Source organism: Agelaius phoeniceus, chromosome Z (genome assembly GCF_051311805.1).
Source record: "Agelaius phoeniceus isolate bAgePho1 chromosome Z, bAgePho1.hap1, whole genome shotgun sequence".
NCBI lineage: Eukaryota > Metazoa > Chordata > Aves > Passeriformes > Icteridae > Agelaius > Agelaius phoeniceus.
The window spans coordinates 41,993,412-42,015,871 of record NC_135303.1 but is presented as its reverse complement, the minus strand read 5'-3'; the positions used below and the strand labels follow the sequence as shown (position 1 = coordinate 42,015,871).

Here is a 22,460-nt window from a genome sequence, read left to right as displayed (position 1 = left end):
GCTCTCACCTCAGTCATGCAGGAGTCTGCAGCCCTGCAACACTGTGAACTGCAGTGAAGGGAACCAACAACCACCATTATATTAATACACAGGCTAGTTCATCTGCTCAGGGCTTGCTTCGATTTCTGTTGAAGTCAGTAAAACCATCTGTCTCAATTCTTCCAGCAGGTTCAGATCTACCAGGTAATTTCCCCTTCTGCCATCAGCTCTCGGTGAAATCTGAAGCCTTCTCAGTGCTGCACAGAATCTCTGTGAGAGCTGAAGGGGGAAAGACAAGCCAAAGGTAGAACCTGGTGGAAGATTTGCTAACCACAGTAACAGATGGTCAGCATGGCAAGCACGGGAGGAAGTCAGAGTCTTCATTGGGCAACAGAGGGAGGATGAGGAAAAGTTATACGTGCAGGGCACAGAGGAGAGGGCTGACCTTGAAGTTATTGTGAAATAAGAGAGGTACTAGCGGAAAGGATGAAGGACAGGACAGGTGTGGCTGGGTGAACAAAGACACAGGATCCTACTTCAGGCTATCTAATAAACAGGGAGTCACAAAATCACTAGAGTTGCAAGGGACCTTTGGAGATTATCTACTCCAACCACCCTGTCGAGGCACGGTGACCTAGAGCAGATGACACAGCCCCCATGGGCAGCCTGTTCCAGTGCTGTGCCACCCTCAACACAAAGAAGTTCTTTGTCATGTTTCAGTGGAATTCTTGTAGTTTAGTTTATGGCCACTGCTCCTTATTCTGTCTCTAGGCACCACTGAAAAGAGTCTGGCACCACGGTCTTGGCATCCACCTTAGAGATACGCATATGCATCAAGGAGATCCCCTCGCATTCATCTCTGGACTGAACAGGCCAAGCTCCCGCAGTCTGCCCTCAGAAGAGAAGGGCTCCAGGCCCCAGATCGCCTTTGTGCTCCCCCACCTCACTGACTCCAGTAGCTCCTTGTCTCTCTTGTCCTGAGGAGTCCCGGACTGGACACAGCACTCCAGAAGATGAGATGGAGGCAAAGCTCCAGTGATTTGAGTGCAATTGGCAGGAGACCAAAGCAAAATTTCACACACGAGGGGAAAACGAAAGGATACGGAAAGCCTTCCAGATCCACCCTTCAACCCGCGTAGGCCTTTCTCCAGTCTCAGGTAAGCTCGCAGCCCGAGCCCGCCACCCCCGCTGTGCCCACAGCCCCGAGCCCGCCACCCCCGCTGTGCCCATGCCCCCGGGTAGACCGGCGGGGCCCAGCGGGAGAGAGGTCCCGGCCCCGGCCCCGGCCCCGGCCCCGGCCCTGCCCCGCCCCGCCCCGCCCCGAGCGGCCGAGGCGGCTGCGCAGCGGAGCGGCCCCGGAGCCGCCCCGGCCCCAGCCCTGTCCTGGCCCGGACGCCTGCGCCGCCATGCTGCCCAACACCGGGTAAGGTGTCCCCGCCGCGCCGGGACGGGGCTGCGCCGCCCGCCAGGGCCTCTCGGGGCGGGCGGGCTGCGGCCGGGGCCGCCGGGGGTTCACGGGACACCCCTGAGCGCTGTCGCCGTGCGGGGCGAGCGGGACGCGCAGCCGGCCGAGGGCGAGGAGCTGTGGCGGAGGACACGCGTGTCTGAGGGGCCCGGGCAGCACCGGAGCCCTGGGACGAGCAGTCCGGGTCGTACAGGGGACTTGAACAAAGACACAGGAAGCGAAGCAGTTACTGGAGGAGTTTAATGTAAATTAGGCAGTGTATCAGTAATTTCATGTGGAATATTTTTATTAAAGTATAATTACTTATTACTACTAGTATTGTTGTTGTTGCTAGTTTTGTTATTATTTTTGTTATTGTTGTTTAGTATTACAGTCTTCTACTACTGTCTCACCTGGCAGCCAAATTTTCTTCCTGTATAGGATCTTAATTTAGCGGTGTTTTCTGCCTTTTGGCTTTTCAGATAAAGCTGGGAAGTTATTATTAGTTCCTGTGTGTTATAAAGAGGATTATTAAATTCCTAGCATCTGTGTAAGTCATTAAAAGTGTCCCTGATGTGATCTGAAGGTCTTTATTGGCAGTCATCTGTGGTGAGAAAGGAACCAATCTTGTTTTCCAAGATTGTAGGGCACAGATGTAAATTTGATGTTTTCTGTCTTATTAGCAGAATTCAACTCTTAATGGAAGTGATGCAGATGTGACCTTCACAATACAGGTCATAAGATATTTTAGCCAGGCAGATATGCTTTATGAACTTTAAACTACTGGGCTGCTAAGTGAATTAAGAAATAAATCCTTAGTCTTGCGAATATGACTAACTAACCACCACCCTTTGACCCTGACCAACCAACTAGTTTTTTACCTGTCAAGTTGCACATGCATTCAGATCATAGCATCATGTCATAAATATGAAGCAAAAATACTATGACAGTGTTAAAAGACTTGCATTTACCCACTCTCTTAAACAAAGGGCCTGCTTTCCCTACCAGTGTAGCAGAAGTCTCTGAGCTTTTGATGCCCTTCACAAGCTTCTGCTGCAGGTGAACTTTGATTTTACTGACACCACCCCAATGTGCCCTAGCAGTGTTTCTAATTCCTTCTTTGTGGCCTGTCTTTGCACCCACTCCCTCTACGACACTTTTCTTGGGAGCTAAGTCACAAGTTCCCTGCATAGCCTTGCTAGTCTTTGATACACCTTCTTGTCTTCCTGAGTAGATCACTCCAGCCCCAGGCAGGGCTTAAAGCTCTATCAGCTTTTCTCTGCTGTTTTCTCCTCCAGAGCTGCCTCCTACTGGACCCCATTTACCTCTTCTCTGACTAAGGTGAATTATGCTGACCTCATATTGGTTGGTTGAAGGAGGTAGAAACTAGATTCTGGCCTTACTTCACTGCCTTTTACACTTTGACTATGTATTCCACAGTTTAACTTTCTTCACTGTGTGTGTGACCGAATTCATATCAGTAGATTTTTTGTCATTCACTCTTCTGTTTAGATATTTTTCTTCCTGTGCCTTTCTAAGACTCTTTCTAAGACTCTTAAGATTTTGCAGATAAAAGCTGTTTGAAATGACATCTTCTGGACATGGTTGACTTTCTGAGATCCTGTAGATGCCTAGCCTTGCCTCTTCAGGGGAAGAGGTGTCTCCCCCTTTCTGCCCCATTCCAATTTTCTGCCTTTTGAAAGCAAACATCCTCCTAGAGAGCATTTAAGTGATAGATGTGCTCAGATTAGAGGGGAAAAAACACATCTGAAACCAGACGGGGAGAAACAATGCTAAGTTTGGCCCAGTCTGAAAGGAAAATTAATGGAAGCTCAGAGTGTAAGCTTTTGTAACATTTGTGGTGTGACTTTTGTGATGTGAGCAAAAAGCTCAGAGTGTAAGCTTCTGTAACATTTGTGGTGTGACTTTTGTGATGTGAGCAAAAAGTGAACTGTTGCACATAGTATATATGAATTCTTCAACTGAAGTTAAAATCCTGAACCTCCTGGGTTTTGCTACAGTGTTACATAATGAAACATGACCCTTATGTAAAGCACTGAAACACACATTCCTTCATATGCAAACCTGTTGTCTAAAAGAGTTTATCATTGCATATGTTTGTGGAGTTGATATTTCTCTTTCCAAAAATTCAGGGATACTATGTTAGCCAGACATCCTTCTTAAGCTTTAAAACTTGATAGTTTCTCTCAGTTGATTGGAGCTGTTTCTGGGAAGACCCACTGGACTACATACAGCTAGTAGGAAGCTGTTGAGTATGGAGAAAAATTTAAGAGAAAAATTGCCATTTCTGAAAATAAAGCTTTTGCATTTGCATATGGTGTTGTGGTTCCAGACTTTATAACCCATTGAGACATCAGTTTTTTGTATTTAGAGCATTGTGATTAATAGAATTCAGAGATCTGTGTAGGTGTGTTGTCTTGTTGGAAACTGGCCTTTTGTTTTTACAAATTACTCCTTTTCCATTGCTGCAGAACATAGCAGTTCTGTTGTGAAACAGTGTGTTGGATCTTTTTACAGAAAGGGAGAAATGTAACTGGGTAACTTTCTTTATAGTGTTTGCAAACTTGGGATATGGTCTTACATCAGTAGTACTTCTCTGTAGCTGTAGCCATCCCTTTTGTGTTCTTTGGGCTGTTTTCTTAGTAAAAGGATGAAGGCGTTTTTCTGGCTGGGAGATCGTGCTAATTACATTTGCCCTTAGAGTCTGATAAAAGTCAAATGATTAACATGTTCTGCTTTATTCTTCTCTTCTTTACGGTCCACTTTCCCCTTCACCTTTAGGAAACTGGCAGGATGCACTCTCTTCATCACAGGTGCAAGCCGGGGCATCGGCAAGGCCATTGCTTTGAAAGCTGCCAAGGACGGTGCCAACATTGTGATAGCTGCCAAGACAGCTGAGCCCCATCCTACTCTTCCAGGGACTATCTACACTGCTGCAGAAGAAAGTAAGTTGTAACAAATGAAGGTGCTTGACTGAGTGTATACCCTTGCTTAATTACTGTACCTGAGTGGAAAAATGCATAGACTCTTAGTTCGAGTTCACCTTTACTAAAATATGCTTAGTGCTTCTCTTGCCTCCCAGGAATGCTGTAATGCTACCGTAATGAAGGTAGATGTATGTATATAAATGTAAAAATGCTATGCTACTTGGATGTATAAAATAAACATTTGCAGTGTTAAGATACTGTTTTGGCTTCCCTGTTCCTCATATGACATGTTAAAAGGTCACAATTTGAGAGTGTGATTTTCAGTGCTGTCTTGAAGTGTGTCATTGCTTGAGAGGTTCTCAGAAGGTTCATGTTAGTTGTCCCATCTGAGAGCAAATTTTTAAATGTTTAATTTTTTAACTGTGCAGTTGAAGCGGCTGGAGGAAAGGCTTTGCCATGCATTGTGAATGTGAGAGAAGAACAACAAATCATTAATGCCGTGGAGAAAGCTGTGAAGACTTTTGGAGGTAAGTTAAGGTGTGGGGGAAGGCAGGCATTAACAGGCAGATTGTTCAAACAAAGAGAAAAAAGAACTGCCTGCCTTACTCATGTTTTTTTTCTTTAAATGCTGATGTGAAATGGCTTACTTTAAAACCAGGGATTGATATTTTGGTGAATAATGCAAGCGCCATCTCTTTGACGGGCACTTTGGAAACAGCAACGAAGAAGGTCAATCTCATGATGGATGTCAATGTACGAGGAACCTATCTTACGTAAGTGCTGAGAGAAGGAAGCAAAGCAATTGTAACAGAATGTATGATGTTATTTCAGTTTTTCTGAGAAATTCTGTAGCTGTCTTGCTGCCCTAGAATTTGAGTGCAGATATTCTGCATGTGCTCAAAGGAAATTGCTCAGTTATTGGTCAACTGATTTGAATTAATATTTCCAAGAATTATTTGCTAGTTGGAGTAAACAGAAACTTTATTACTGAAGTCATTAAATGTTCACAAGCCCCTCCATGCATGTAGGAAGAAAAAAAGTCATTTGTTTCAAATGAAGCTCCAGCATGGCTTTGTTAAATGCTCTTTCATTTCAAGCAAAATGACTACATTTTTGCATACATCAAGTCAATATCTTACTTGTCAGTTTTCTTCTCATAAGCTTCTTTCTCATCTTGAGAAATGTTGTAAAACTTACCATACTTAAAAGAGAAATGTTGAACTTGTAACTTCATGATCCAAAGTGTTCTCCACCTACTTTCAGCTTATCAATTCTGTTATTTATTTAAACGAATATACTAAGATTTGATTTCACAATTCCCAGGTTCCTTATTTTGCACATGTTAGGAGGTGGATTTAGCAGGTTGAATCATCTTTACACTTTCAGAATGTCATTTAAAGGACTGTCTTAAAATGAAGACTTGGATTTTCACAGGGTTTATAAAAAAGCCCGTAAGATGATGGAGATTCTCTAAATCCAGATGTTGCTTGGTGTGATCAGAAAGCTTTGTATCAAAGTATCACCACAGAATTAAAGAATAGTTTGGGTTAGAAGGCACCTTTAAAGGTCATCTAGTCCAATCCTCCCGTCTAGAACAGATTGTTTGTCATTCTCCTTTCTGCAGATTGGTCTGGTTCCCAGCTCTTCATAAATTGCTGAATGGATTCAACTGTATTGCTGTAGGAAGTTCCATCTTCTCCTCCCCACCCAATAGCAGCAGTGATTTTCTTGATGTTACATTTAGCTATTCCAAATTAATGGAATTAATGGGGAATTCTTAAAGTGTATTTTTTGTCCTGTTCTACCTTGAAAAGATTAAAAATCAGGTTCTGTGTGCTGGAAGGGGAAAAAGCATAAGAAAAATCATTGCCTCTCAAGGGAATCGTCTTTGTCATTATTTTTGTAATTCTCGATTGAGAAAACCTAGTGAAGCATTTTTGCCCTTTTTTCTCCTTGCTTTGTATGTTAAATCTGATTGTAATTTGTAGAGACCTACTTTCAGTTTAATGTTCAGAAAATTTCAATAGCTTATAAAAAAGGTGTGGATTTTTTGCCTGTGTAGAGGTGGTACTAGGAAAGATTCCCCAGCTTACAGAGTATACCTGTTGACATAGGATCATGGAATTGTTAAATCATGGAATGGATTGGGCTGAAAGAAAGCTTAAAACATTGTCTACTTCTGTCATGGTTTGATGCTGGTGCAATGCCAGTGCCCCCATGAGAATACACTCTCCCTGGTTTCTGCTGTGAGATGTGACCAGGAATAAGCAAACCAGGCCCCCACTTAGAAATAAAGAAAAGAAAACTTTATTAACTACACTATAACTATATGTAAAAAGGAACACACAGGAAAAATGAAAACCTTACAAATACATTTCCTCCTCCTCCCACCAAATTTCCAGTACGCCTGTCCCCCAAATTTCAACTCTCGGTCCATCACCACCCTTTAGATAATCAATTCTCTGTTCATCAAGAGGAGAAGAGTCCCTCTTGTGCCATAGGCTTCCCCAGGAAACTCCGTTGAAATCTCGTGTGTTTCCGTGTCACTCGTGGCACCGCCTGGAGATCATTTGCCATCGTGACCTCTTCCTTCCATGTCCAGTGCTCTCACCACTGCACATGGATCAGAGCTGCTTCTAGGGTCATCGCTTAAGGATGCTTTGTCCCATTCCAAAAAGAGCACAGTCTCACTTTTGGGACACCCGTCCCCCCCAAATTTCACCCCCTGGGGCCGAGGGGTACCAACACTGAGCCCTCTTGGCTCCGAGCCATTGTCTCCCCCTGGATGCAGTCTCTGTGTCACAGGAAAAATGGTTCTGTCCATGGCTATACAAGTAGAGTCCAGTTAAAACCACTCCATCATTTCTTCCCACCTGAGATTCTTCTCTCCCAACTCTTTCACTTGCCCAGACCTTCATCACACTTGCCCATTTCCTTCTTCATCTTCCACTCTATCTCTCTTCTAGGAAAGGTTAATGTTCTGTAAAGTTTTCACTGTCCAAAAATGGGTTAAAAACCCGATGCCTCCTGGTGCTTCTCTCTCTTCCACCCTCAGGGCCAGGCCTACGTCACCCCCCAGGCGGCATGGCTTTTCCCCTCCCCCGCCAAGCCAGCAGCTGGGCCAGGGAAGGTCTGACCTGCTTCCCTCATGGAAACCCAAGAGGGCTTCCCACAGGAGTGCTCTGCTTTTAACCCCTGTGTTCTCAGAGGCATATCCAATGTCCCCAGTGGCCATACCAGGTGCCAATATTCAAATCTGAACACCCATTGGTGTGACCACAGCATCCCAGAAAACCCACTTCCTCTCAAACCACGACAACTTCCAAGGTCTGGAAGAGACCTTAAAACTATCTGCTTCCAAGCCCCCACCATAAGTAGAGATATCTCCCAAATACCAGGTTGCTCTGAGCCTATCCAGCCTGGCCTTGAACACTTCAATGGGTGGGGAATCTACAGTTTCTTAGGCAACATATTCCAATGCCTTACCACTCTCAGAGTAAAGAATTTCTTCCTAATATCTAATCTCAACCCACCCTCTTTCAATTTAAAGCCATCCCCCCTTGTTCTTTCACTCCATGCCCTTGTGGAAAGTCCCTCTCCCACCTTCTTGTATCCCCTTTAGGTACTGGAAGGCTGCAGTAAGGTGACTACAGAGCTTGCTCTTCTTCAGGCAGAATAATTCTGAGCCTGTCCTTGCAGGAGAGCTGTTCCATCCCTCTGATCAATTTGGTGGCCTCCTCTGGAGTTACCTTAAAAGTCCAATGACCTTCCTGTGCTGGGACCCCAGAGCTGGATGCAGGGTTCCAGGTGGGCTCTCACCAGAGCAGAGCAGAGGGGCAGAATCCCCTCCCTCCCCTGCTGCCCACGCTGCTCTGGATGCAGCCCAGGACACGTTTGGCTTTCTGGGCTGGGAGTGCCCATGGCTGGGTCATGTCCAGCCTCTCACCCAGCAGCACCCCCCAGTCCTGCTCACAGGGCTGCTCTCCATTCGTTCATCCCCCAGCTTGGGTTGATATTGGGAGTGTCCTGACCCAGGAGCAGCACCTGTTCTTGGTCTTGTTAAACCTCATGAGATCCCCTTGTGCTCACGTCTCAAACTTGTCCAGGTTCCTCTGGATGGCATCCTGACCTTTAGTGATGTCTACAGCACCACTCAGTTTGGGATCATCTGCAAATTTGCTGAGGGTGCACTTGATCTCTTCATCTGTGTCATTGATGGAGACATGGACTAACGCTGGTCCCAATACCCACCCATGAGAGACACCTCCTGTCACTGATGTCCATCAGGATTCTGATCCATTGACCACTACCCTCTGGATGCCACTGTCCAACCAATTTCTTATCCACTGAACAGTCTGCCCATTACATCTTCTCTCCTCAAGTTACATAAAAGGATGTTACAAGGAACCTTCTCTAAAGCTATACAGCCTAAATGACACCTGTAGTGCTACCCTTGACCTCTGGTGTAGTCCTTCTGTTGTAGAAAGCCTTTTGGTTGATCAGCGAGGACTTGCCCCTGATGAAGACCTTCTGACTGTCCCAAATCATTTCCCTGTCCTAGGATCACCTCCTGATTCTAGGAGGATCTGTTCCAAGATCTTCCCAGGCACGGAGGTGAGGCTGACAGGTTGGTAATTGCCAGGTTTCTCCTGTCCACCCTTTTTAAACATTGGTATATTTCCCTTTTTCCAGACACTTGGGTCTTCACTGATTCCACAGTTTTTCAAATATGGGGAGTGGCTTGGCAATCTATTCCCTCAGGACTCTGAGGTGTATTTCATCAGGCCCCATGGACTTGTGTATGTTCAGGCTCCTCATGGTCAGAGTCCTCATCTTCACTTAAAGTGGGAAACACTTTGCTCCCCCAATCCCCATCCTTCTGTTCATCTACTTAACAGGTGTGAGAAGAGAAGTTGCCATTGAAGACTGAGGCAAAAAAAGTTGTTGAGCCCCTCAGCCTTTTTGTCATCAGTTGCTACCAGTGTTCCAGCCTTGCTTATCCCAGGGTGTATGTGTATACACTTTCTTTGCTTTCCTTTTCTGACTGACAGATCTGTAGGAGCCCTTTTTGTTATTCTTTGCATCCCTTGTAAAGTTCAGTTCCAGCTTCACTTTGGCCCGAATGTGTACAACAAGTCCGTATATTCTTCAAAGGATACTTTTTCCCTATCTCCACTGGCTATGCATTTGTTTCCTGTCCTTTAATTTGACCAGCAGTTCTTGTACTCTTCCATTCCAGTCTCTTGCCTTCTTTGCCAACTTCTTTGCCATTGGATCACTAGCTCTTGTGCTCTATGGAAGGTGTCCTGAAAGATCTGCCAGTTCTGTTCTGCTCCCTTGTTTCTGAAGGCAGTGTTACAAGGGTTCCTACTGACTAACTCATTGAAGAACTGGAATTTTACTCTTCTGAAGCTCAGGCCCCTGGCTTCACTCTTTGCCTGACCCATTTCCTTCCAAACTGTGAAGTCCACCAGTGCATGATCACTGCAGCCCAGGCTGTCTCCCATTGTGATGTCCGTGATTAGCTCACTTAGGTCTGTGACCATCAGGTCCAGAATGGCATCCCTTCTGGTAGGGTTATTACCTGGATCAAGGAGTTATGCTCCCTGCATTCCAGGAATCTCTTGGGTTGCCTACAGTTTGCTTTGCTACTTTTCCTTCAGACACTGGGGTGTCTGAAGTCTCCCAGTAGGACAAGAGCCCGTAAGTGTGATCCTTCCTGTAGCTGGAGCAAGAAGGTCTCATCAATAGGCTACTCTTGGTCAGGAACCTGTAGTGACACCAACCACAAGATTCCCTTTGTTGTTCAGTCTCTGTTTCTTACCCACAGGCTTTTACCTGCTCATTGTTGTTCTTCAGTTCACAGGTTGTTCTTCAGAGATGGCTCATCACACTCAATGCACTTGTTGAAGTAGAGGGCAACCCCTCCATCCCTCCTTTCTCCCTTGTCCCTTCTGATCAGGCTGTAGCCATCAATGGCTGCAAATGAGTCATGGGATTTATCCCACCAAGTTTCAATAATGACAGCTAAGTTTCTTGGTTCCTATGTATTAAGAAATTGAGTCATCTGTTAGTGAACCTTCCACTGAAAAGAGTTGAGACCCAAGACAGTTAAGGAGGTCATAAATCATTTACTTTACTACTACTATGGTGATTTTGAATTGAAGGTGTTGAAGTTGTTCCCTTTGTGGCTGAGAGTATGCGTGGGTCCTGTTGGAATATTTGAACTGTTGATCACTAATGTGGTGATGTTTTCACCCTGTGAAGCTTGATTAAAAATTCACAAGCAGAGATAAAATATAAACATGTGCCCTAGTGCTAGAAGTGAAGTCTAAAGACAGTTTCTGTAAAGCAGAAATTCCAATTTACAGAGATGTGTGAATTCAAAGTAGAATTTTCTTAGAAGAAAATAGGGTTTCAGTTTTCTTTGGAATATTTGTAATAGCATTCTGCTATGCAGTATTATTTCTTCAATATGGTTTTAAAGAAGAAATAAGTATGGGATCAGAAGAGAATATTTTTATGACTACATGATGCTCTACATTGTTAATTTTCATTGTTGCCTTAGAGTGTTTTGTTGCCGCTACCAGAACTATTATAAAGAGATTATGGCTTCTGAGTATCTGGAAAATTAGCTTGAGTCAAAACTGATGCACTGATTTGAGAATGTGGTCCAATTTGCAGGAATGAATACTAGGCCTGAGATTAGTGATCTTTGACAGATTTTTTTTTTTGTTGTTCTTTACATCAGTTAAATACTTGATATGAGAAGAGGCTTTGTCTTGGTGTGTTGTGAAAATACTGGTCTACTACTCTTGTTTTTACTGTAATTATAGGTGTTCCATAAAATAAGAGGCAACTGATTTGTCTGAATCTATCTTTCAGGTCTAAAGCATGTCTTCCCCACTTGAGGAAGAGTAAGAACCCCCATATCCTGAACCTTAGTCCACCGATGAATCTGAATCCCATGTGGTTCAAAAATCATTGTGGTGAGTAGCTTTCAGAGCCTTTGTTGGTATTTTGTGAGAAACAAGTACCTGGTGAAGTGTGCAGTAGTGCTAGTGCAGAATGCCAGATCTTGTATCTTTAGCACTACATACAGACTGGCACTAATGGTTCCTCACAGCATTTTGTACCTGACCTACAAGTAATTGTTTTGTGGGAAAATGTAGGGCATGTTTCAAGGCCTCATCCATGCTTTTTGTTTTCAGGGTAAGTCTGTGATTTTTCTCTGGGAATTGTTAGGATTACATATTTTCTGCTCCAAATAGAGACAGAAACCCAAAATTTATTTTTTTACTGATTCATCTTCCTGGGTTTTTTTAGTATGGATAAAGCTCAGTGTTATCTTTTAATATGGAAATTATTTTGAGATGGAAAAAAAACTCCATGTTGTCTTGAAATTAGTGTTGCTCATTTTAAAACTGTAGCAAAACCTTTCCATTTTGGACACTTGTCATGTTAAACTTCAGCAAGTTCCAGTTCTTTCCCCAAGTTTCCAAGGATATAGAACTCCTGTTCCCCACTTTTTTTGTCTATAGGATTCTAGTTTGGTTCTTAACAGCTGCTATGGCTTAGGCATCTTAAAAAAATTTGATCAGTCTTGTCAGTGTAGCCTGCATAAAAAGCATGACAAAATCCAGCATGCAGCTAGGCTTCAGCTTTCTTTTTGGCAGAACATGTGTAGTTTTCATTTTGTTTGCAGTGAAAAGATGACAGACTACAGTTTGTAGCTGATGGAGATGGCAGGTAGAAGGGAGAGATTTTGACTCTAGGAAAGTGCTGTTTTTTCTGAAAGCCCTGAATTTTCCATGTGAGCCAATTATCTGCTTTATATTCCTCTCATAATTAAAATTAGATTTTACATGGAGTCTAAACTTTTCTATTTTTTCACTTCTTGTCTTAGCTTATACCATTTCTAAATATGGGATGTCCATGTGTGTCTTGGGAATGGCAGAAGAATTTAGAGGAGAAGTTGCTGTCAATGCTTTATGGCCTAAAACAGGTAATTTTTTTTTTTTTTTTAGTATTTCTGAAATACTGACTTTCTGTATTTTGTCTGCTAAAGCTTATTTTATTTGACACTGAATATACTTCAGACTTCTTCTGGAATAGATTCAAGCAGTTCTTCTATGTGTTATGTTCTTTTATATATGTTATGTTCTTTTATATATGTTATGAGCAGTTCTTTTATTTCTTCATCTTGCATGGGTTCTGGTTTTCATTGTAGTTCTCACTAGACTGTTGTCACTTTGATCTAAACTCATCTTCATCTAGTTTAAAACCACACAGTTGAAGCGTGTGTGTGGTGTTTGGCTTGCCTGTGCTTTTTCTGATGCAGCCAGTGTTTTTCTTTGGACAGAATCACAAAAATAATTGTATGCTTTAATGAGTGGGTATTGAACATCTGTGTATGTTTTAGAATTCCTTGCTAGTTAGATAGCAGGAGCTTACTGACAAGATAGATACCTCTGTACATGCGGAAATAATTTTTAAAAGGCCTATTCCTAGAAGTTTTGGCAGAGTGCAGTTCTGTGAAGAGCTGTTCACAGAACCATCTGATTGCAAATGACAAGAAATTAAAGAGCTCTCTGGAAGAAAAATAGCTAAATGCTCCCATGTTGTATTAGCTTCAATTTGCTTTGTGTGGGTCAGTGAGGATAAGGACTGCTGTTTGAGGCTTGGCCAGCTGTTTGCCAAGGACGCCAGTCTCTTTCCCCAGATACATTTATGGGCAGAAATTATACAGAGTGTTAAAATCAATACCAGACAGAGGGTAATCCTGCCCCTTAGTGGTGTAAGCCCAGTCATTGTGTTAGAAAACATTACAACAGTGTTTATTTCCTTAACGAGTGCAAGGAAAGAAGAAGGAAGAGAAGATAAAAATATGAACCAAGATCCTCTTCTGAGGATGGTGCTCCTGTTTAAGAAGTGTTTGTACACAGACACTTTTCAATGTTCTGCTGTTAGGAATTGCAGGCGCCTTTCAACCTTTAGTGGGAACTGTAACTCTCTGATCTACTTTCTCTAAGGTGAGAAATGTGAGGAAAACTTAACTATTTCAGACAAAATCAGCCAAATTTCTCCGCTTGAATACAGTAGCTGATCATCTGTTGAACAGTTGGGTTGGTGTGCCTGACAGACTTGGTCCTTTTTCATTGGTCTGGACGCTTGCATCTTAAATGCTTCCAGTAAATGGATGTCCCATAGTTCTACTCACTCTCTGAGTTCTACCCACAGAAATTTTTTGGTAAGGGATTGACTTTTAAAATTATATCGTTCATGATCGTTACATCACCACAAAACCTGTACTATTTTGAAGACAAAAGGTCTTCATTTGTGATGTACTGAAGGCAATTACATGGATAACTTCAAAATATGGATTGCCTTGTGGTGGAGTCAAAGTTCACCTTTCAGGTTTCAAGTGTGTGTTGTATTTTTTTTTGTTTCTGAGGCAATTAAAAGAAATGTGCACTTGTTTCCACATACTTGCTTCTTGAGTGCCCCAGGAAGACCTCAAAAAATTTTCAGTGGAGATTTCCCAGTATCTATGTCATTTGTATAGAACCATGAAACCTGATTCTTGGTCTTTAGCTCCCTAGATCCCACCCATCTCCTTTGTCTTGTCTTTAAAATGGCACTGTTAAATGGGTTTTATATCCCCTCAGAATCCAGTAAGTGGGAGTAACTTGGTTTCTCATTAACAGAGGTGACCTTCTACCTACCATTGTGTGGTTTTTGGTCATTGACTGATTTAACAATGTATATTTTCTATGAAAGTTAGGGATTGTAAAGGAATTAATTCAGATTACCTCATTCAGATAGAGAGACATGGTATGAAACTGCAGACAACCAATTTAACTTATTTTTTCAAAAAAGGGTGTTACAAGATTGCCTGTGTCTTGTAAGTGCACACTTCATATGCTGTATAGACACATTATGTGGATCCTCCACAGCTTTCTTATTCTGGATGTGCTGGAAAAACATCCACTTCTATTGTGGAAATGAGTCAGTGGCTTTATGGGTCCTGTTAAAAGCTAAAGAATTTTTTTCTGCAGAGACCAGCTGGTTATAATAAGTAGTTATTGTGCAACATGGCTGTTTCTCCTGCCCACCTGAATAATTTGACCTGAAAAATAATGGCAAGGGAAAAATGAACCTGTGAGAATTTCTCCACCCTTTCCACAACGGAAACATTTTCACTGGGGCAGCTAACTTTATAAGCAGGTTACATTAAGTCTTGCATCGCATAGTTGAATACCTTATTTCTTTATAGTTTTGTCTTATGCTGCAGCACTCCAAGAATCAGTAGTAGTACCTGTGTCTCACATATCATCTGGTATTAAAGAATATTTTTGGTGCTGTTTATAAGCTTCTATAAAATCTGACATTCTTAATGTGGAGAAGTGGGAAACCCAAACCAAATACAGTTATATCTTTCTCTTGAGCATTACATTTCCACTGTGTCCTTGGTAACATACCCATACCTGCTAAAGTAAGAAGGGAACACTCTGGGAGCTGCTACTGGTTACAGAGTGCAGCTGATACTTGTTCCCCACAGGATCCTGCAGAACATGAGGCTTGGAAGTGCAGGAAGATTCAATTGACAGATGAAAACAGTATATATTCTAATAAACGCTTTTTAAGAGAATCTATGTGAGATGCTGCAAAGAAATTAAAAAAAGTAATTAAGCTTTTTATAAAATCAAGAGTATACAAGCAGAGCTTTTTGTTTGCAGAAATCATGCCTGCTCATTCAGTGGTGCCTCCATGAAAACTGATGTGACATAAAGTATAAAAGATCATAATGTCTGAATTCTCCAGTACAAAAAAATGTGCTTTTGAAAGGTTTATCTTCCGAAAGTGATAAAGTTCACTTCCTTATTGTGAACCTCCAGAGAGGCAGTGTTACAGACTTCCAGGGTATCTGAAACACAGTTGAAAAGTTCTTAATTTAAGAGCCCACTATCATCTCATACAAATCTGATTACCCTCAGTGTTAGTATGGATGCCAGCATCGGTTCATAAATCTGATTCTTTAAACACATGAAGGTATATTGGTACTAAAATGCCAGAGTTCTCCATTTATCTAAAGGTGAAAGAGGACATCTGTCAAAAGGGCAAGGGGCAATCCCATCACAAAGAGAGCAGAGGAATAGTACAGATGTCCTGGGACAGAACTGGAAGTCTACTGATGTGCATTAGAGGCAAACCTGCATCCCTTTATATGAAATGAATATAATAATGTGCAGCCAGACTACGAGGCAGTACTGTTTGAAACCTCTTTGCTTCAATCTATGCAGATAGGGTAACTGTGCTCAGAAGAATAATAGTTAACAGTAACAGAGAAGTGACAGACCTGTGGGACAGGGAAAGTGAGCAGCTTAATGAATCTTCAGAATAAAATATATTTAAGTTAAGAGAACTTGATAAATTTCATCATGGTATTTGACAAATATATTCTCTGCACTTTGGTGGCTATTAAAAAAAATAAATCTTGCTGGGCATATATCACTTCAGAAGACAAAAAAAAAGCAAATTTATTGATTTCCTTAAAGATGAGAAAATGACCTAGGTAGACCTACATGTATGTGCAGTATATCTATTTGTCACTTTTTATTTAGTCGTGTGTTTGTAGCAGTTCAATTGCTTTGAAAAAAAAGCAAGCTGAGGTTGCTTAACAGTAAATGAAACCTAGAAGCTAATTCTCATCACAGAAAACTAATGTAATGAAGTCAATAGGGACATCTACACACTTCTGCACTCTCCTAGGGTACACTTGGACAGGAGCTCTCAGGCCAGTGCTTAAGATTTTGGTCCTTTTTCCCAGTATGTACTTTGAAAGGTGAATGAATGATCCAGCTTAGATACATGTGTCCTGCCCAGTGCCTATTTTTTTTGCTATTTATGGAATGTTTGGATCATTTCTGTACCAAAATTGCTGGTACTTTGTGTGGAATGGAAGGACTGCAAGGAAGACAAAAATTTATCCTTCAAGATTTATCCTTCTGCTTCCCTGATGTTCTGGCCTGATATGTAGGAAAGGATTTGTGAATCTCCCTCAAAACTTGAGGGCAGAGTGTTGAGTTTTAAACAGCAGATGGGAAAAACTAATGAAGCAGAACATATGAGGGAAAAACAGTAAGATGGCAAATGTCAAAAGCTGCAACCCGATAGCTTTTCCATGGAATAGAAAGAAAAAAAATGGAATGGATACCTCAGCCTTCAAGAGCAAATCACAGACTTGATAGCAGCATGCTACAGTTTTAGTAGATCCATGAGAGAACCATAAAGAAGACTAGTAGAATGGCACAGAAGTAACAGAATTGCTTAATAAAAGAATCAGAAGCCTAGGAGATGTGGATTTTATTCTTAGGTCTAACACAGCCTTTCTGTGAAATACTGAACAAGTCATGAGAGGGTTTTGTTATTTGGTTTATTAACTTAGGAGAAGCACTTTAGTAGTTCATGGGAGTTATTAAAAGACAAAAATTAAGCATCAAGACTTTCAGTGTGATAATCACCAAAGCTAATTCCTCTTTATAACTGATGTGTCACACATTCACTTTCAGGAAAACTGTTGTCCTGTTAGTTTTTCATGTCCTGAACAACTAGTGGAAAACTGGTGGGCTGATAAATACATAGAGGGATGTGACTGTCAGAAAATGTTCTGGCATTTTTGATTCCTGTGATAGTTTCATGGATTTTTACTGTTGCTTGTAAAGAATTATTTATTGGTTGGAAGTATTTCACAGCTTCTGTCTTCTAGAGTTTCCTTTTGAGTGAAACGAATGTAAAGTTTGTTTACCTGTGAAAGAAATGAGAATTCCACGTCATCACTGTTAAAGCTTTGTTTTCTTACCCTCCAAACTTTCTAGCCATACATACAGCTGCTATGGATATGCTGGGAGGAGCTGGAATAGAAAAACAGTGCAGGAAAACGGACATCCTGGCAGATGCTGCATATTGCATTTTGACAAAACCAAAAACTTTCACTGGGAACTTCATTATTGATGAAGTTCTGCTGAGAGAAGAAGGAGTTAAGGATTTTGATGTTTATGCAATTGCACCAGGTAAAAGACATCTTTTAAAGGTGAGAAGTAAATTCAAGAAGAAGGGAAGAATAAATGGAGAATATTAATACAGTTTTGTTTCTCAGAGTTCTTAAATTAGTTTATTAAAAAATGTTGCTTTGCCTCAGCTTTGAGAACATGCCTTAGTAGAAAGGCCATATGGATCCACTGAGAGTTTAATAATTAAATGTCTATTAAATTAAATTAAGAAATTCTTTAATGAGAAGAAAACCTACCTGCACTGTACATGTATATATTACTATTTAACAGTTAATGAGATAGATTTTTTTTTTGTTTTTCTTCTCCAATGTTCTTCACTGCAACCTTAGAAGCCTTCTAGGTCAGATTTTAAATGAAAAAAATTCTAGACATGTAACTTCATGCTATATTTTTCCTTCAAATTTGAACTGAGATACAGTACTACTTGACTGTAGTTTCAGATGAAATGGATTCTTACTGTGCAAATCTGATTTACTTGGATTTATTAATACATTTTTCCTCCCTCTTAGGTCACCCTCTGATGCCTGACTTCTTCTTAGATGTTGAAATTGACACTACAGCTATGAAGCAAGAAGGATATGGTAAGGAAAGCACTATGTGTACAAGTCCATAATTTCCATAATTAATTTCAATTCACAATAATGAATGCTCTCTGTTTTTCTTTTTTTCTCCTATGAATTTGGACTCCACTCAAGCTTTTTTAGCAAAAACCATTTTCTCATTTGAAGAGTAAGATCTATGGAAATGACTATGTAGTTAAAACTGGGGAAAAAATCATACCTCTTGTAGGAGTTCCATGGTGTAAAGTCAGTGCATTATTTTGAAAAATTCTTTTTTAATCATCGGAATTGTGGTAGTAGGGAGGTCACAGGTAAGTATTGCTGGAAAAAGAAATAAGACTGCAAACAGCGTATTTCGCAGAAACAGCATATTTTACGGGAATATCTCCTTTGCCTTGCTCATTTATACAAAAGAATATGACATAAATCCGCCATGGCTTCTTACATGAAATGTGCACAATTTGCACATTTAAAATAGCTGTTGGGTGAAACGTAGAATTTTTTTTTTAGAAAAGTGTTGGTTTTTCTTTTTCAGAATTGGTTTATGTCAAGTTGAAGGGCAACTAAGAATGCTGAACTGCTTTTATAGGAGTGTCAAAATAAGGATAAAGCCAGGGTAGATGAGGCAAGCTTGAAAGTGTTCCTTTCTGGTGGAAATACTCCTTGAGCAGTCATACTAGGACCGTTCTGCCAGGGACAGATTATGTTAATTCCTTGGGCTGCCAGTGCAGGTTATTCTGTAGGGATTCACAGAACAGATCTAAGTATTTTGATACGGAAGACACCTAAGAGACTTTTCAACAGCATTTTAAGGGGCTGTTCCACTTGATTGGCTTTGTAAATTGCAGAAGCTTTCCTTTATTTCTAAATGTGCATGCTCATTGGGGTGAAGTAAGCGACTGATCAAAGCAATAAATTTATTTCCACCTTAGAAACTATTGCAGAAGAATTTGTGAAAATATGCATGTTCTTTAAAAGATAGACAAGACAGAAGTATTTTGAGATGAAAGCAATGGCTATTAAAGACACTGATTTTTTATTTTTAATGTTGTCAGGAGTAGTGTATGGATTAGAAAACATTAGAAAACTGTTGTGTGAATGGCTGTAATGAACTATAAACAGTCAGAATTAGAATTTTGCTGTGGTTTTATTTTTGCTGTTCTTTTGATTTGTCAGGAATCAAAATTTATTACATAATTACATTTAGCGATGTACACCTATTCAGATTCCTGGTGGAGAAATTATCCTTTATCAGTGTTAATACTGAAATGGTAAAAGAACCACTTTCCCTACTTTGAAGCTTAAATCCTTTCAAATGGAGTTCTCTGCTTATGATTCTACATACACTTTTAAAGTGGTTTGCATTTGAAAGAGAAAAGTAATCTTTCCCATAGATGCTGCCCAAGAGGAGAAGAAATTAAGCAGATCCCAGCAGGAAGGAGCAGATGCGGCCAAGGCAAAGACAGAATCTGCTGCAGCCATGCCATCGGGTCCTGTTGCAGAGACGTTCCGAGTTATTCAAGGGGCAGTGACTGAGGAGTACGTGAGAAGTACTCAGGGTGTCTTTCAGTTTGAGCTCTCTGGTAAGCCCACTGCTTGCGCAGCCTTGCCTGGCAAAAGGCCCCGGTGTTTTCAGACAGAAACGCTTTGTGGAAGTGGAAGCTGGTCCCGAAGCAGGCCGGCTCCTGTTCAGGTCCTGTGACTGCAGCTCGTGCTGCAGGCCCGCTCGGGCAGCCCCGGGAGCTGCCGTCCCTCTGTCCTGGCGCTGCTGTGGCCACGCTTAGGGCGCTCTCGGGCCCACGGCAGAAGCGCCAGCTGCCAGCGGCTCTGGGAGCAAAGCGCAGCCTCTGGGCTCTCCTGCCCGCGGCCCCAGCCCGCAGCGCTTGCGGCGTCACAGGGGACAAGAGGTGACTCCTTGCGGAGCCCCGCCGGCCTGCGGGCTGCCACGGAGCCGCTGCAAACGCACACGGCCGCGGGCCTCTGGCGGGGCAACAGAGAGGGAGGGCACAGCAGCGCTTGCTGCCTTCTCACCGCGCTTCACTCTCTGTCCAGGCGATGGTGGAGGCACTTGGTACATTGACCTGAAGACCAAGGGTGGGAGCGCTGGCTTCGGAAAGCCTCCCGTGACAGCTGATGTGGTTATGAGCATGTCGAGTGCCGACTTTGTGAAGATGTTCACAGGTGAGGGACAAAGGCCTTTGTCAAGGGCCACAGGTACCGGGAGAGCCAGAAAAGCTGTCCCAGAAAAGCCTCTGCTGACAGGGGAGTAGAGCAGCTTCTCACTCTGTGATTTGGGATTGGAGGAGCTTTCAGCTTTTTGGGGCTCTGGGAAGAGTGCAGGCAAGAACTCCTTGGATTTTTCTGCACTCCTGTACACAGGATGTACTCCTGCATCCTGTGAACAGGAAGAGTGCAAAAGGTTACACTGCTTTTATTAACCAGGTACCGACATTTTAGCAGCCAGCGTATCTTCAGAAAGAATCCAGTCAATGTGTTGGGCTTGTGCTCTGCACATGTCTGAGCAGTGTCTCCTAAATATGCCCTGCTCACACCAGGAGGACTTGGTAGCAGTATAGATGCTAAGGTTTCACTGTGGTGACATTACGTTATCCTGTGCAAAGGCTTTTTCCACTTCCTATGTTATTCTGATGATTCTGCCTCTTCTTTTTAGGTAAATTAAAGCCAACTCTGGCCTTCATGACTGGAAGATTAAGGATTAAAGGAAACATGGCACTAGCAATAAAACTTGAGAAGATGCTTTCACAGCTTAATTCTAAACTGTGAGAGGAAACCATACTAGCACAACAGTGGCCTTTCATATATAACTGCAATGCTGTTTTGAATTTTTAGTCCTTGTTTTTCTGATGCAGTATAAGAAATACTGATAAAATGTGAGGTTTTCATAGAAGAAATAACTCAATCTCATTAAAAAGATGTCCATAATTAAACTAATTCTGTCTCAAGAATGCAGTTAGTTTCCAGGTGTTTTCTTTATTTCTGCTCCTCTGGGTCAATGTAGGACATCTGAAGTGAGTTTTTTCCCATGTAGTTGATTGTGCACATATATCCCATAGAAAAGGTGGGTAGAGCAAATGTCACCCTGCAGATCAGTGCTAGAAGTGCTATGCCAAATTTACTAAGCTGGCTTAGTAGTAGAAGTAATGTAGTCAGTTTAACAGAGCTTTAGTTACACCTGGTAAATTATTATCTCAAATTTTTCTCTCCTTTAATGAGTTTATTACCTACACGTATTCTCTTATCTCTGTATTGCACTGAGGCTGCACAGCCATACTGAGTGATAAGCATGTTTTCTTCTCATGCAAAGGTACGCTCACAGACATGCATACTCATGTGCTCTCTCTCTTCTCCTACACCTACATCCCTGCAGCCAGTCAATTTCCCCTTGCTTCCATTTGGCTGGTAAAGATTTACGCTCACTGGTAAAATGATGCATGTCTCTACTTTGTAAGTGCCCGAGTACACACATGGGCTGCCACTTCATGTGACAGCATCTGCAAAGTCAGATGGAGCAACCTCTTAAAATGTTTATTCATGGCAGCCAAAAAAACTGCCCAGATTCTGGATCATTCACTCTTCTGAGCAAGCTGAGAAGGTTGCAACACTTAGGATTTATTTCTTAATTAACTTAGAAACACAAAAGTTTACAACTTTTTTTTAGAGCCTGTGCTTGTTTAAAATTTCTTGACCTGCACTGAAAATGTCACATCTGCATTGCTTTCATCACAGTTCACAGAATCACAGAATGGGTCAGTTTGGAAGGGACCACATTGGGTCACATCTGGTCCACCCTCCCTGCTCAAGCACTGTTGTCCTAAAGTACATTGCACAGAATTAAATCCAGATGGTTCTTGAATATCTCCAGTGAAGGAGTCTCCGCAACCTCTATGGGCAGCCTGTTCCAGTGTGCAGTCAATCTCATAGTAAAAAAGTTCTTCCTCATATTTGAGTGGGAAATCCTGTTCATCTGTTTTGCCCATTGCTTCTTGACCTGTTGCTTGGTATCATTGAGAAGAGCCTGGATCCATGCTCTTGGCACCCCCCTTCAGATACTTGCAGATACTGATGAGGTAAGGCAGTTAAATTCTGTTATAAAACTAATTTACCTCTGCCCTGCAGTCCCTGGAATCTTGAAAAATAGTAAAACAGGTTCCTTTCTCACCAGGCACAAGGGGCTGGGGGTGCTGAAGGAGGGAGAGGAGTGCTACCATAATCCCATGTTGGGCATTATGGTAGCACAGCAAAGGGTGGCTATAGCCAGGGGGCAGCACAAGTGGGCTGCAACGTGACCGCTCCCAGTCCAGGCTGCACACTGGACTGCGCTCAGTGGCTGTGCTCAGCCTGAAGCTCCATGAGATCTGTGTGCCCTAATTACCTCCCAGTGCCACCAGTCCCAGGAGCTCTGCCCAAAAGCTTCAGGCTCCACTGGGCAGTGTCT

General features: G+C 42.2%; 1 protein-coding gene across 1 annotated transcript; it reads left to right on the top strand.

Annotated features, from left to right (window-relative positions):
* The first annotated feature begins 1,259 nt into the window (after positions 1-1,259).
* HSDL2 (hydroxysteroid dehydrogenase like 2) lies at positions 1,260-20,974 on the top strand. The gene is made up of 11 exons (XM_054652381.2): positions 1,260-1,402; positions 4,226-4,389; positions 4,800-4,898; positions 5,030-5,144; positions 11,257-11,360; positions 12,278-12,376; positions 17,250-17,444; positions 17,954-18,025; positions 19,399-19,587; positions 20,057-20,185; positions 20,676-20,974. Exons 1-11 carry the CDS (start codon positions 1,386-1,388, stop codon positions 20,786-20,788), a joined length of 1,296 nt encoding a protein of 431 aa, XP_054508356.2. The 5' UTR covers positions 1,260-1,385; the 3' UTR covers positions 20,789-20,974.
* Positions 20,975-22,460: the final 1,486 nt, after the last annotated feature.